Genomic DNA, 13,976 nt, shown 5'->3' with positions numbered 1-13,976 from the left:
CACTGCACATGAGTAAACAACAAAATAAACCACAACCCAAACCCAAGAGCCAAAACGCTCCCCACCCCCTCCTTCAACCCTCAAACTACCAAACACCCCTCCCCTTCCCCCAAGCAATATACACCCTCAAAACCAAAAACCAGAAAAATCACAAATTTCAATTGACAACTCGATACAAAAAAAGGGGAAGTGGAAAAGAGAAAGATAAGAGAAAACACACAACTTTACAACACCCATACAAACCCGTCCCAACCAGCAGCAAAGTCCCATTCAAACCCACTCAGTTCAGTACAAGTCCTTGAGCTTTCATTAAAGCCTCCTCTTCCTCTGCCGTCTCAAAGACCTTTGGAATCATGCGTAACTCTCAGCCTTGCCAGATACACCATATTGAAACGCATGCCACTCTCATAAAGCGCCGAGTTCGCCCTGTTAAAGGCCACAGGCCTCTTGGCCAAGTCTGCCGCGATATCCTGATATATACGGATCCTGCTGCCTCCCCACCGCACCTCCCGATTCTCCTTGGCCCACTTCCGGACCCCCTCCTTCACCCGATAGCTGTGAACACACAGTATCGCTGCTCGTGGTGGCTCCTTGCCCCGTGGTTTCGTCTGGATGATCAATGGGCCCTATCCAGCTCGATGGTGGTGGGGGGGGGGGGGGGGGGGGGGGGGCGGTCCTCACCCCCCATCAACTTTTACTGGTGGTAATTTAACCTGAGGATCACCACACCACAGGCAAGGGGCAAGGTTGAGAATAACCTAGGTGAATAATTACAGTAAAGGGCAATGCCAACAACGTTTACTGGGGTGTTATAATTTATTCCATCTCACCAAATATAACACAAAAGATGCATTTAGTATATTGTAAATTATGCTTCTATTAAAACTGATTTTGTAAAAATACTGACAAATAAAATATTTATTGATTTAAGGCTGCCTGAGGTCCAATGCAAACTAATGGCATTTGCCAACGAACTGGATTGAAATTAACTTTTCAAAACAAACTATTTGAACATTAACTTTTTCCTTAGGCTTGAAGATTCTAAATCTTAGCAATAAAGTGCATGTTACTCAGTAGTATATTTTTTAAAAATACAAACTCCATCAGACGGTATTAGTTGTTTTACATAGCATATCCTATGAAAATAAAGTGCTTCGTTTCGACTTTTCATATACTGGTTAAAAACATTTGTCCCGAATGTGTTTTAAAAGATGTAATGAATATCACCAGATTTTAAAATGCAACAGCATTCAATCATTGGCATGCTGTTCATGGAGTCTCATTTCATACAAAATAATCCCATTTGAAAATGATCACATTCATAATATAAGTTATTGTGTCCACAATGCAGACTTGGCATTACAGAGCAGTCGTCGTATGCTCCAGCGTGTGTGGCCAACATCAGGGAATCATATGGCACACTCCTAACTTTCTCTGTACATCATCATTGCCCTTTTCAGCTGCTCATAAGTCACAAACATTAGCACGTTCCAGCTCCCAAGGCGCAGATAAGAGGGAATAAACCTACAAGAGAAATGAACATTTATAGTGAATGCAGAGTATTCAGCATGTAGTGGGAGAAAGAACAAGGATTAGTAATAAATGGCTGCTACAGGTCTCTCATTCACCAAACATGATAAAGATAGAGATACTATGTAGGTATCATTTGCATTAAGGGTTAATTGGATGCTTTTGGAACAATAATGTTGAATTTCCAAAATTATAGTGGTTAGCATTGCTGCCTCACAGGGATCCAGGTTCAATTCCGACCTTGGGTGACTGTGTGGAGTTTTTAAAAATAAATTTAGAGTCCCAATTCATTTTTTTTTCCAATTAAGGGGCAATTTAGCATGGCCAATCCACCTACCCTGCACACCTTTGGGTTGTGGGGGAGAAACCCACGCAAACACAGGGAGAATGTGCAAATTCCACACGGACAGTGACCCAGAGCTGGGATCGAACCTGGGACCTCGGCGCTGTGAGGCAGCAGGCTCACCACTGCGCCACCGTGTTGTTCGACTGTGTGGAGTTTACACGTTCTCCCCTGGGTTTCCTCTGGGTGCTCCGGTTTTCTCCCACAGTCCAAAGATGTGCAGGTTAGGTGGACTGGCCGTGATAAATTGCCCCTTAGTGTTCAAAGGTGTGTAGGTTAGGTGATCGGGCAGTGGCCTGAGTGGAGTGCCCTTTCGGAGAGTCAGTGCATACTTAATGGGCCGAATGGTCTCCTTCTGCACTGTAGAAATTCTGTGACATGCAAGCTAAGTAAGAGTCCTTCTAAAATGAATGGATGAGGCAATAAAAAAATAGGAGAAAGAAGCCAATATACAAAGCCTGCAGGCAAGTAGAAATGAAACAATGCAGGGAGAAATGTATCAAATTGCTAAAATGAAAGGGAGGCACCTTCAGGAGGAAGGGTCGGAAAATTCCAGTCTAAGTATTTGGAAAATTTCACAATTGAGATTGATTTTAGGCGGCACAGTAGCACAGTGGTTAGCACTGTTGCTTCACAGCGCCAGGTATGCAGGTTTGATTCCCGGCTTGGGTCACTGTCTGTGTGGCGTCTGCACGTTTTCCCTGTGTCTGTGCAGGTTTCCTCCGGATGCTCCGGTTTCCTCCCACAAGTCCCGAAAGGCACGCTTGTTAGGTGAATTGGACATTCTGAATTCTCCCTCAGCGTACCCGAACAGTGCCTTAGTGTGGCGAGTAGGGGCTTTTCACAGTAACTTCATTGTCGTGTTATCGTAAGCCTACTTGTGACACTAATAAAGATTATTATTAGACGTTTGTTACATAGAAATTATAGCACAGAAAGAAGTCATTCAGCTCAACTGATTTATATTGGTGTTTAAGATCCTCGCACTCTGCTCACCTGATCCTCTCAGCATATCCTTGCTTTCCTTTCTCCTTCTTGTATTTTGCTTCCCCTTAAATACATCTATGCCAGCCACTTCAACTACTCCAATGTGGTTGCAAATTCCCCATTCTAATATTTGACAGAGTAAAGATGTTTGTCCTGAATTTCATACTGGATTTATCAGTGGCTCTCACATTCATTTCCCCTAGTTTTGAATACTCTACAGCCAGAAACAGCTTCTCCTCATCTATCTTAAACTTCTTTTAGTGACCTCTAATAAGTCAGATCCTCAGCTTTCTATTTTCTAGTTAAAAGAGCCCTGGCTTGTTCAGCCTTTCTTAATAATTCAAATCTCTCATTTCCAGTATCGTCCTTGTAAATCCTTTTGCACAGGCAGTTAAGAGTAACAGAACCATGGCAGATACGGGTGCTAAGTTATAGCTCAGTCATGATTCAACTGAACAGTGGAACAAGCTCAAGGACCTGAATGGTCTATTTCTGTACTTAGGTCCCTAATATTGTAAAGGATCAATTAGAGACCTTACATCTCATAAACAACAGAAATTAGAAGACATATGGTTCATATAATACATATTTTGTAGATTATTTACCAGAATTAATTTATTAGTAATGCTAACATGTTACCCAATTCTTGTGCTCCCAGCATCCTTGAGGATTTTCAAAGCTGAATAGGCAGAGCTACTTGTGACATTGAGGGTCTCGAGACTAGCAAATCCCCTTGATCAGATGGAATACATTCTAAGGTACTGATGGATACTAGGTTCAGGTGATTATTTCAGGAGAATTATTGAACATTTTTCAGATTCGGAGGGACTGGAAACAGGCAAAGTATTGATATTTCATAAGGAAAGCAGACTGGTGGCACTGTGGTTAGCACTGCTGCCTCACAGCGCCAGGGACCCAGGGTCAATTCCAGCCTTGGGTGACTGTGTGCGTGGAGTTTGCACACTCTCTCCCTGTGCCCGTGTGGGTTTCCTCCGGGTGCTCCGGTTTCCTCCCATAGTCCAAAGATATGCAGGTTAGGTGGAGCGGCCATGCTAAATTGCCCCTTAGTGTCCAAAGATGTGCAGGTTAGGTAGGGTTACGGGGATAGGGCAGGGGAGTGGGCCTAGGTAGAGTGCTCTTTCAGAGGGTCGGTGCAGACATAATGGGCCGAATGGCCTCTTTCTGCACTGTAGGGATTCTTCTATGGTTCTAACCACCAAAAGAGAATAGGTCTATTATTCTGTAAATGATGAAAGGTTGTCAGGACCAGACTGGAGAAATGTTTGTCTAACAAAAACATAAGAAACACCAGCATAGATTTAAAAGGGGACAATCCTGCTAACTAACCCTCCTCTGCTTTATTTTGAATATTAGAAAATTAACTAGATAGTCTATCATTTATTTGAAATTTCAGTGAGTTATTGACCAAGTTCCACATGAAAGACTTCTAATGAAACTAAAATACACCGTGATATAAGAGAGAATATGGAATTAGATAAGAAACCTCTTAGAAAATAGGAAAGAAAGAACTTAGACATGTAATATCAGGTGGGTGTGGGTAAGGAGCTATGGAGAGATCTAATCTGTGTAAGTGATTTGGATAGTATGTTAAAATTCTCATCTTTGAAGACAGCACGGTGGTGCAGTGGCTAGCATTGCTGCCTCACGGCGCCGAGGTCCCAGGTTCAATCCCGACTCTGGGTCACTGGAGTTTGCACATTCTCCCTGTGTTTGCGTGGGTTTCACCCCCACAAACAAAGATGTGTAGGTTAGGTGGATTGGTCACGCTAAATTGCCCCTTAATTGGAAAAAATGAATTAGGTATTCTAAATTTTTTTTTTTTAATTCTCATCTTTGGACTTGGAAAAACTAAATTTGGATTTGAAATGTCTCTTGCTTTGCTTAAAACCAGAGTGAATTTTTTATGTGTAAATATTCCTCTGGTTTCTCAGCTGGTTAAATTGGCCAGTGGTTGAGCCAGAAAGTAGGGTTTCCCTGGTCTTGAAACCTCGCCTGTGCTGAGTTTATCTCAGCCCGGCCAACTGCAATGTTAGCCCAACTGGACCTCGATGCCTCCAGACTGTGAAGAGGAAAATTCCTACTCCTGAAGCTGACCAGCTGTTCCCACTAGCACCGGGAATGGAGTTCTGGTATGGACAGGATCAGGTTCAGCTGCAATGCCTCCATGTTGAATCGCCTACAAACACTCAGTGGTCACATTCACACGACCCTGTACAACTGGTCTCAATAAGGAAGGAAAGAAAATCAGCAGATAAAGGGGGAAGAAAAGAACAATAACACGTAGATATACTTCACTGTCAATTAAGTTGAACCAAATGATGTTACCCTTTGTAAAAGGCTGTTGGTCCTTCGCTAACCAGCATGGTCCAAGCACAATTCAGTGCACTTTTGTAGTGCCCAGGGGCAGAGTTCATGTATCTTGTCTTTACTACATCAACAGGAGAAGCTGCTACTGTCGCACAAAAGCCTGCACCAAAGGCTGAGATGAAGTGGCACGGAAAATTATCTGAAAATTGCAACAAGTTCTTATCAATTTCAGAGTTTGTACCTGTCCAAGTGAAGGTATGAAATGATTTTCAACTTGTACCTTCCATGTAAGCAACTGAAAGGAATTAAAGTCTTTCATAAGGATTTTATGGCATTGTTGATATGGATTGGGTATCACATTTTCTGGAAATATACAAAATGATGTCTTTGTGAAAGCACATTATCATAAGTTCCAGCTCCAGACATGATGGGCCAAATGGCCTACCTCTGCGCCATAACACTTCTGTTACTCTGTGAAACCGTAGTCAGCTAACTTCTATGTTTTGATGTAGAAATGTTATGACAAGTAGATTTGAATTATTTGACACCTGAATAACTCAACCCACTGACTTCACATAATAAAGGATGACCTAAATATTACAGGGTAAGCATCCTTTATCCGAAATTCCAAAAACGGACAAATTCCACAATTCACACTTTTTAATCGATCGCCGTCGTGATTTCACGAATGGGAAATCCCAGAAGGCTCCTGCGTGATGCAAGTTCCCAATGCGTAGTTCCCAACGCACACGGCACATGCTCAATTCCCAGCTTTCCACATATGTGCAGTTCCCAAAGCGCGCTGCACCTGCGCAGTATATTCCGAAATCCGATACACACTCCTCCACAAGCATTTCAGATAAGGGATGCTCAATCTGTAATGCTATAAAACACCATTATGGGAGAAAAGGTCTTTTGGCCCTTTTGGGAGGGCCACAAAGAGTCCAGCACAGGTTCGTAGAGTCAAACAGAAAGTAACGCTTGTTTACAATAATATTTGTACTGCACCAGCAATTCACTACTGATTCTCTCTCTCTCTCTGGCCAGTACCACATTGGACAGCTCTATTTATACATCTCCCCCTCACTGGGGGAGCTCCTCAAGAGACATGGTGTAACCAATTGACCCTAATCAATAGGATCTGGGCAGGTTATAACAGGTCCATTCTTAGTTCTTATTGTTCCATTATGAATCAAGGTTTCTTATTAATAAAACACCAGAAATCACGTATGTTTAAAAGAGTAACAATGTACATGCCCTTAAGCACAAGTTCTTTGTCTGAAAGAAAATTTCCCGAAAACCACGTCAATTAGTATCCCAATATGAGATTTATAGTCACAATTCAGACAAACACTTTTTCTTTGTTGCTTCATACTAAATATTATCTGTTTTGTTCCAGCTGGCACATTTGGGATCGGGTAGTGGGAATGGCCTCAAATCTGAAAGCATATTTGGCTGGTAATATTGCTGTGATATTAATTTTGTAGCACATATAATGTTTAATTCCTTTTTACAGCAGTGCGAAAATGGGTTAAGTGTCAATTACAAGTAACACACGTAGCAATAAATAGGGAATTAGGTGGCTGCACTCAGTTCTACCTATGATAACATTCTCTTATCTATTATTGTATGAAACAGCGGAAACTGGCCTTTCCTTGTCTGTTTTCAGTATTTTAAATACACACCTTCTCCTGGTTTTATCCCAAAGATGTGGGCGCGATTCTCCGCAAATGCGGAGAGTCGTAAAGGCTGCCGTGAAACTGGCCGTGTTTCACGGCAGCCTCCGCGCCCCCTCCTGGGACCCGATTCTCCCCCCCGGTCGGGGCTAGCAGCGCGACCCCGTGAAGAACGGCATCGCGGGCTTAGCGACCGCCGCTAAGCCCGCGCGCCAAGCGTCACGGCGGCTGATGCGCACGATGACGTCAGCCACGCATGCGCGCGTTGGACGGCTCCAACCCGCGCATGCGTGGATGACATCATGACGCATATGCGTCAAACCAGCGCATGCGCGGGCCGTCATGCCCCTCAGCCGCCCCGCGGACTGATTCTGCGGGGCGGCAGAGGAACAAAGAGTGCGCGGGTATCGGACCCGCTGCCCGCGATTGGTGGGCAACGATCACGGGCCCATGCCACCCAAGGCCGTGCCAATCGGTGCCATGGTTGTCCGGGACGGCACTTTGCGGCCGTTTTCACGAACGGTGAGAGCAGGTGTGTTTGCGTTCGTGAAAACGGCCGTAAAGGCCTGGGAACTCGGCCCATCGGCCAGGGGAGAATTGCTGTTCGCCGTAAAAAACGGCGGGCAGCGATTCGTGTCGTGGGGCAGCCGTGGGGGGGGGGGGGGGGGGGGAGAATAGCGGGAGGTCGGGAAAAATGTCGGGAAGGCCCTCCCGCTATTCTCCGACCCGTCGTGGGCAGCGGAGAATCGCGCCCCTTATCTTTCCAAAGTGCCTAAGTATGGCTCTGCAAATTGCATACATAGTACATACGGATTAGGAGCAGAAGTAGGCCATTCAGCACCTTGAATCTGCTCCACCGTTCACATATGAACATGCCTAATCTGATTGTAGCCATAACTCCACATTCCACCTACCCACAATAACCTTTGACTCCCTTCTTAGTCAAGAATTTACCTACCTCTGTCTTAAAAATATTCAATGATTCTGCCTCCATTGTTCTCCAGGGAAGAGACTTCCAAAGATTTACGATTCTCTAAGAAATGTATTCTTCTTATCGCCATCTTAAATGGAAGACCTTTTATTTTTAAACTGTATCCCATAGTTCTAGTCTCTACCTTAAGGGGAAACATCCTCTGAGCATCTAACCTGTCAATTCCACTCAAGATTTTATATGTTTCAATAAGATCACCTTCCAACCTTTACTGGTACGATAACCTCCCTCAACTCAGGTATTAGTCAAATTATGCTAGGGGTTCCTTGCACATGTGCAGAATGCAGTGTAAGGTCATTGAAGACTGAGCATTGACTCTAATTATGAGGCCAATATTGGAAAAATGCCCGAGAGTGCGGTGGATGTTGGGACAGTGAGTAAATTTAAGGAGGAGTTGGACAGATTGTTAATTGGTAATGGTTTGAAAGGTTATGGGGAATGAGCAGAACGGCCAGGAGGAGATCAGCCATGATCAAATGGCGGGGCAGACTCGATGGGCCAAATGGCTTAAATCTGCTCCTGTATCTTATGAACTTAAAATACAAAGGTGAGGCGTCTGCCCTGTCCCTCTTTCATGATATTTTCTGTCAATCTGCTAAAACGTGTGCAGGCATACGCTGTTCATTTGTCACTGGTCTGGTGAAAGCTTCCATAGTTTCCGTTGCTTCAATTCAAATTCAAAATGTAGATTCATCTTTTTGATGTAATTAAGTAATGGCAGAATATCATTGAAATGTCTCAATGACCAGAACAATCCTGAATTCTGCGTTAAATTTAGCGTTAAATTTTGAGTTCAACAATTTTAGTCTATGATCTTTCTCCTCCATTTTACCTTACTTTTTAGAGCCATAGAAACCCTACAGCACAGAAGGAGGTAATTCAGCCCATCTTATCCATGCCCTTTCTAATCCCACCTACCCACACCCGGCCTATAGCCCTGTAACTTACAGCACTTAAGGTGCAGATCCAGGTACTTTTAAAAATAGTTTAGTGTCTCAGCCTCCACCACTAACTCAGGCAGCAAATTCTAAGCTCCTACTACCCTCTGCGTGAAAAAGTTCTTCCTCATGTCCCCTCTACACCTTCTGCCAATTATCTCGAATCTGCGCCCCTGGTTCTAGAATTCTCTGACAAGGGAAACAATTTGATCTTGTCCACTTTATCTGTTCCCCTCATAATTTTGTACACCTCAATAAAGTCACCCCTCAGCCTTCTTTGTTCCGAGGAAAATAACCTCAACCTATCCAATCACTCCTCGTAGCTACACTTTCTAGCTCTGGTAACATTCTTGTAAAGCTCCTCTGCACTCCATCCTTCCTGTAATGTGATGACCGGAACTGCGCACAATACTCCAGTTGTGGCCTCACCAGTGTTTTATACAATTCCAACATTATATCCATACTTTTATATTCTATACCGCTTAATATCAAACATGTTTTTATTTCTACGCAAAATCCCTCCCTCCCCTAATGGGCCATCTATTCTTAGGTTTTGGTACATCTTGGTTGCAATCTTTCCCAGCTCCTACTAATCACTGCTCCACCCTCTTTTATTTATAATCCCTTTTATTCCTCTCTTTAGTTCTGAGAGAGGATCCTGTGGACTCAATATGTTAACTCTGTTTTCTCTTCCTAAGGATGCTGCCAGACCTGCTGAGCTTTTCCATCTTTCTCAGTTTCTATTTCAGATTCCAGCTTCTGCAGTATTTTGCTGCTTTATCATTAAAGTGGGTTCACTATGACAATAGGAGTAGATAGCCTGTACTTTTTCCCAAAATTATTACCCATGTTAAAATTAGTCAATTCACATCCGAGCCCAACACTGTCATCTTGATTCAGTTAGCCAGATGCCAAGCCCATTACGATGTGACACAAAAAGCACACTTGTCTTTGTCTAGGTAGAACACAGTGAGAAGCAAAAAAGGATCTGAGATTGTGTTTGCCAAGAGGGCCACGACTGTTAGCCCACCTGTTAACAGTTTTTTCCTCAGAATGGTCTCTTTAATGATGTCGTAGGTTACGAGCTCTGAACAGTTGACGATGGCATTTCGAGTAATGTTGGGAAATGTTCCTATAAGCAATGACAAACAAGGTGCGATTAACGTAGCAGAACTGTCACTGGATTTGTGATGAGACAGTAGGATCAATGCTGCACACTACCTTTCCAAAGCCCTCGAACTCCTTCATCTTAGCTATCGAATTTATAGGCCTGGAAGGTTGCCATTGTATCGTTTTGGAGCACCCCCGAGGTTCCTTTGCGCCTGAAAACGAACTTTAACCACATCCGTTGGCTGAGCCAGTATTACTGCGAGTCCTCCCGTAGTACACCCTGCGAGGAGGCGGGTCACCATACTGGCATCTATGAGAGAGATGGCATTACATCAGTATTTCACATATTACGCCAAAGCCATACTATATAAAAAAAAAGCATCATTCATTCCAAGCTGTTTTATGGTAAATATTTGTGTTATTCAACAGATATCATTCAGTAGAAAGGTCTTTTGGACTCAGAACGTTAACCCGGATTCTCTCCACAGATGCTGTCAGACCTGCTAGGTTTATGCAGCATTTTCTGTTTTTATTTCAGATTTCCAACAGCCACAGTATTTTACTTTTATATAATGTCCAGTTGTCAATAATCCATGCATTTATTGAAGTATCATTGAACTGGAGAAACAGGCATTTCTTATTCTTCCTGGTTCCCAGGCCTGGCATTTCGAGGGTAACCCAATGATGCGTTGGGGAATCGCGCTTGGAAATTCCCACCTAAGGGTTTTCCCGGCAATTGCCCAGAAGCGCTACCTCTGGACAATTGCGCTGAGCTGGGAACCATCTGACAGAAGTGATTTATAATGCGCTCAGTAGGAAGTCTTACAACACCAGGTTAAAGTCCAACAGGTTTGTTTCAAACACTAGCTTTCGGAGCACAGCTCCTTCCTCAGGTGAAAATGCGCTAACTTTGGATGGTTCTGCCAGTTGTACCCTGATAGATACGCTGAAAGAGTTGAGAGGAGGGGAAAAAAATCATTTCTAAACCCAGAGTAACTAGTTAAAAAAACAGACCCAGCCTCGCATATGACACCCCAGACGCACAACCCCCCCCCCCCCCCAACACAAACACACCAGGGTGTGGAAGGTTGGACGAGACATCAGCCTGGGCAAATCCGTTGAGAGTGGCAATCCGCCAGAGATTGACACCCTGGGGGGGGGGGGGGGGATCCTGAAGACAACAACTGCATTTCATTATTTGCAGGATATTGACTACTAAACCGGCCCTTGTCTCACACAACACATTCGCTGCACCGTCCTCGACCCTCGAATTACTTGCACACTACAGACATGTGTTTAACTGATGATGCCGCCGGTCAGTTAGTACTCACGGTCACTTCCTCTGGTGTAAAATTGTTTCACGGAGTCATAGAGACCGATTCTTATTGAAGCGAAGCTCATCTGCCTCTGCAGTCCGGCCACCAGCCCGTTGTACAAACTCCTCGCTCCTTCCGTTTTGATTATTGTGCTGACTGTGCCCCAGACGCCGTGGTATCTGATACTTTTGGCAATTCCGGCCCCCGTGGACCCTGCGGTCTCTCCTTGAACCTAAATCACAAAGCTGAGTTTAATCTCGGGGCCACCAGAAAATCTTCCAAAAATAGGAGCGAGAGCAGAGAACGGATGCACGTTTCGACTTTTGTTTAAACTCTCAATAATGTGAAACTCCTTCACTTTGATTCTCTTCAAAATAGATAATCGCGTGTTCAGTCTTTTAACCAAACATATTGTACAATTGGTGGAAACACCGGGTTTCAGAATGTAGTTGAGGGAGAACAGGGCTAATTATTCTGGGGTTGCTCCCCGGTCCTTACCTGCAATCTGACTTTAGCCGTGTCGAGGGGGAATGTGATGAGGTCAGCGATGCAGGCCGCGGTGCCAGCGCTCAGGAACCGCACCCCAGGCGTTGGGGGAATGCTTGAAGGTTTTAGCCCAACCATCTTGGTTACAGTCTTTGCAAAGTGCTAGAAAGAAATAATGCAATTATATTGTTGACGGTGCCGCTCAGGTGGCAATTCTCTTCATTTAGATGATCCTATAATAATGTATTTTGTTCATTATTTGCTACATATTCTTCTTTTTAAACATTTATGAACAGACTGCCCCATTTCACATTGTGCCATGCCATTTTGCTGCACAATCCTGTCCCATGATGTTCTCCGGCACCTTATTTTCTCTACTAGTAGCCGGCACCACCCCATTCCCAACCCCGTCTCCTTTCCTGAAAAATAGATGTATGCTGAAGTCTGGTTCCACAATCTCAGCCACCTCCTTCACACAGTGAACTCAGGCAAGCTATTCAACCAAAGGCACCATCAAAGGCACTCAAGTCTACATTGGCCTAGCTGGAGCCACTGGTTGGATAGTGATCAAGGCCCTATGTATCTATGTATTGGGCTCAAATGCAACCATGGCTTAGATTGGCACAGAATGGGGATCCAGCTTGATAGTTCACAGTCCACACCAGGTATTGACTTGCTGGTCAGATCATCCGGAGTTCATTATTAGCTTCTCAATCGTTTGCAACTAATTCTATGTCCATGAGGGCATTTTGAATGAATGAAAATCACTTACTGTCACAAGTAGGCATCAATGAAGTTACTGTGAAAAGCCCCTAGTCGCCACATGCCGGCGCCTGTTCGGGGAGGCTGGTACAGGAATTGAACCGTGCTGCTGGCCTGCCTTGGTCTGCTTTAAAAGCCAGCTATTTAGCCCAGTGTGCTAAACCAGCCCCTGGCCCACAAACTACTTCCCCACCAGCTACTCAGACATTGGTTAAAAAAGACATTACTGGGAATTGAAAAAACATATCAGTCTACATCAAGAAGTGCAATACACACATTGTACAATTGCTTATATCTTAGTGGAAGCTAAGATGAGAAATATCTGGCTAGTGCAATGAAACTTCTCAACATTACCTTCAGCGGGGATGTACTTGCTTGCACCGTTCAATAAAGAGTAATCCTCTGAGGAATCCCTCTCCCATATCTTCTTTTCTTGGAATGACTAGGACTTTGTGTCGTTGCTCAATTTGTAACAGCTCTGGGCATTCCGTTCTTTTTATAACCCAATGATGCAGCCAAAGTACAGGCACGGTTGGGCGTTCCTAAACAGGAGGTGTGGGCAGATTACCTCCACACGCACTATTTGTCTATTTTTAAGCGTTGTGGCGCTATTTCATCAAATACACTCGCAAGAAGTTTGGCTGCAAGCTGTAATTCTAACCTTCACCCCGTTGCACATTTACCTACGTACCCCGGGACATGGCTCCCTAAAAGAACACACTATAGCATAAAAAAGTATGTGATTATGGAGCTGTTGCATGACGCACAGGGATGAACATGACATGATGTATGTTGCCAGTAAACATTTTCTGTGAGCATTGTTGCTGAGAATGAGAACCCCAAAACAATTTAAATTGGGAGGACTTGGCAATCGGTCAACATTTTGCAAAAGGTGGAATGGGTTTTATTTTTTTTCCGTAGACCTGCCCAAAAATGGTTCACTACAGCCAAGGAAGAACAGCAACTCTTGATCTGTCAGCAATAACCAATCTTCGCATGGCACTGAGAACATTGAGATATGTTATCTTAATCATGTTTATGGTCTGTCCGCCTGTTTCTTTCCCCTGATAGTCGGCTATTGGCGAGCAATAAAACATGCCACAAAACATGCTCAAAGTAGAGTTGTCCCCGCTGCACATTAAAGTTGCAACGAGAGAGAAGGGGTCAACTGGAAGCCATACGGAAGAAACGATGCAAAGTAAATGACGACACACGGAGCCAACATTTCCAATCTTGTGGTATGTTGCGCACCAGTTTTCTGCACTGGGGAGGGTGCATTGGCTTCAGGTGCATTGGCGATGGGATTGGCGGGGTGACTCCCCCGGTGACGCCCGCTCTCGCTCACTCTGCGTCGCCAGCCTTTCGCTGCCATTCGGGCGGGGTAGTGGGGGAGGAGGGGGCTCGAACCGGCAAGAGCCAGTAGCAGAGGAGTGTTCCGAGAGGCCGGCTCCAGGGCAGCCAGTAACCAAGGGGCGACCCGAGGGGGCCTGGCCCAGGACGGCCAATAGA

General features: G+C 44.5%; 1 protein-coding gene across 1 annotated transcript; it reads right to left on the bottom strand.

Annotated features, from left to right (window-relative positions):
• Positions 1-797: 797 nt before the first annotated feature.
• On the bottom strand, positions 798-13,301 carry ucp1 (uncoupling protein 1). The gene is given in 8 exon segments (XM_038792456.1): positions 798-1,524; positions 5,207-5,387; positions 9,824-9,925; positions 10,015-10,072; positions 10,074-10,213; positions 11,235-11,451; positions 11,718-11,867; positions 12,822-13,301. Coding segments are annotated over 7 exon segments (924 nt in total). The 5' UTR covers positions 11,844-11,867; positions 12,822-13,301; the 3' UTR covers positions 798-1,424.
• Between the last annotated feature and the right edge of the window lie 675 nt (positions 13,302-13,976).

Source organism: Scyliorhinus canicula, chromosome 3 (assembly GCF_902713615.1).
Source record: "Scyliorhinus canicula chromosome 3, sScyCan1.1, whole genome shotgun sequence".
Lineage (NCBI taxonomy): Eukaryota > Metazoa > Chordata > Chondrichthyes > Carcharhiniformes > Scyliorhinidae > Scyliorhinus > Scyliorhinus canicula.
This window is presented reverse-complemented; position numbering and strand designations above follow the sequence as displayed.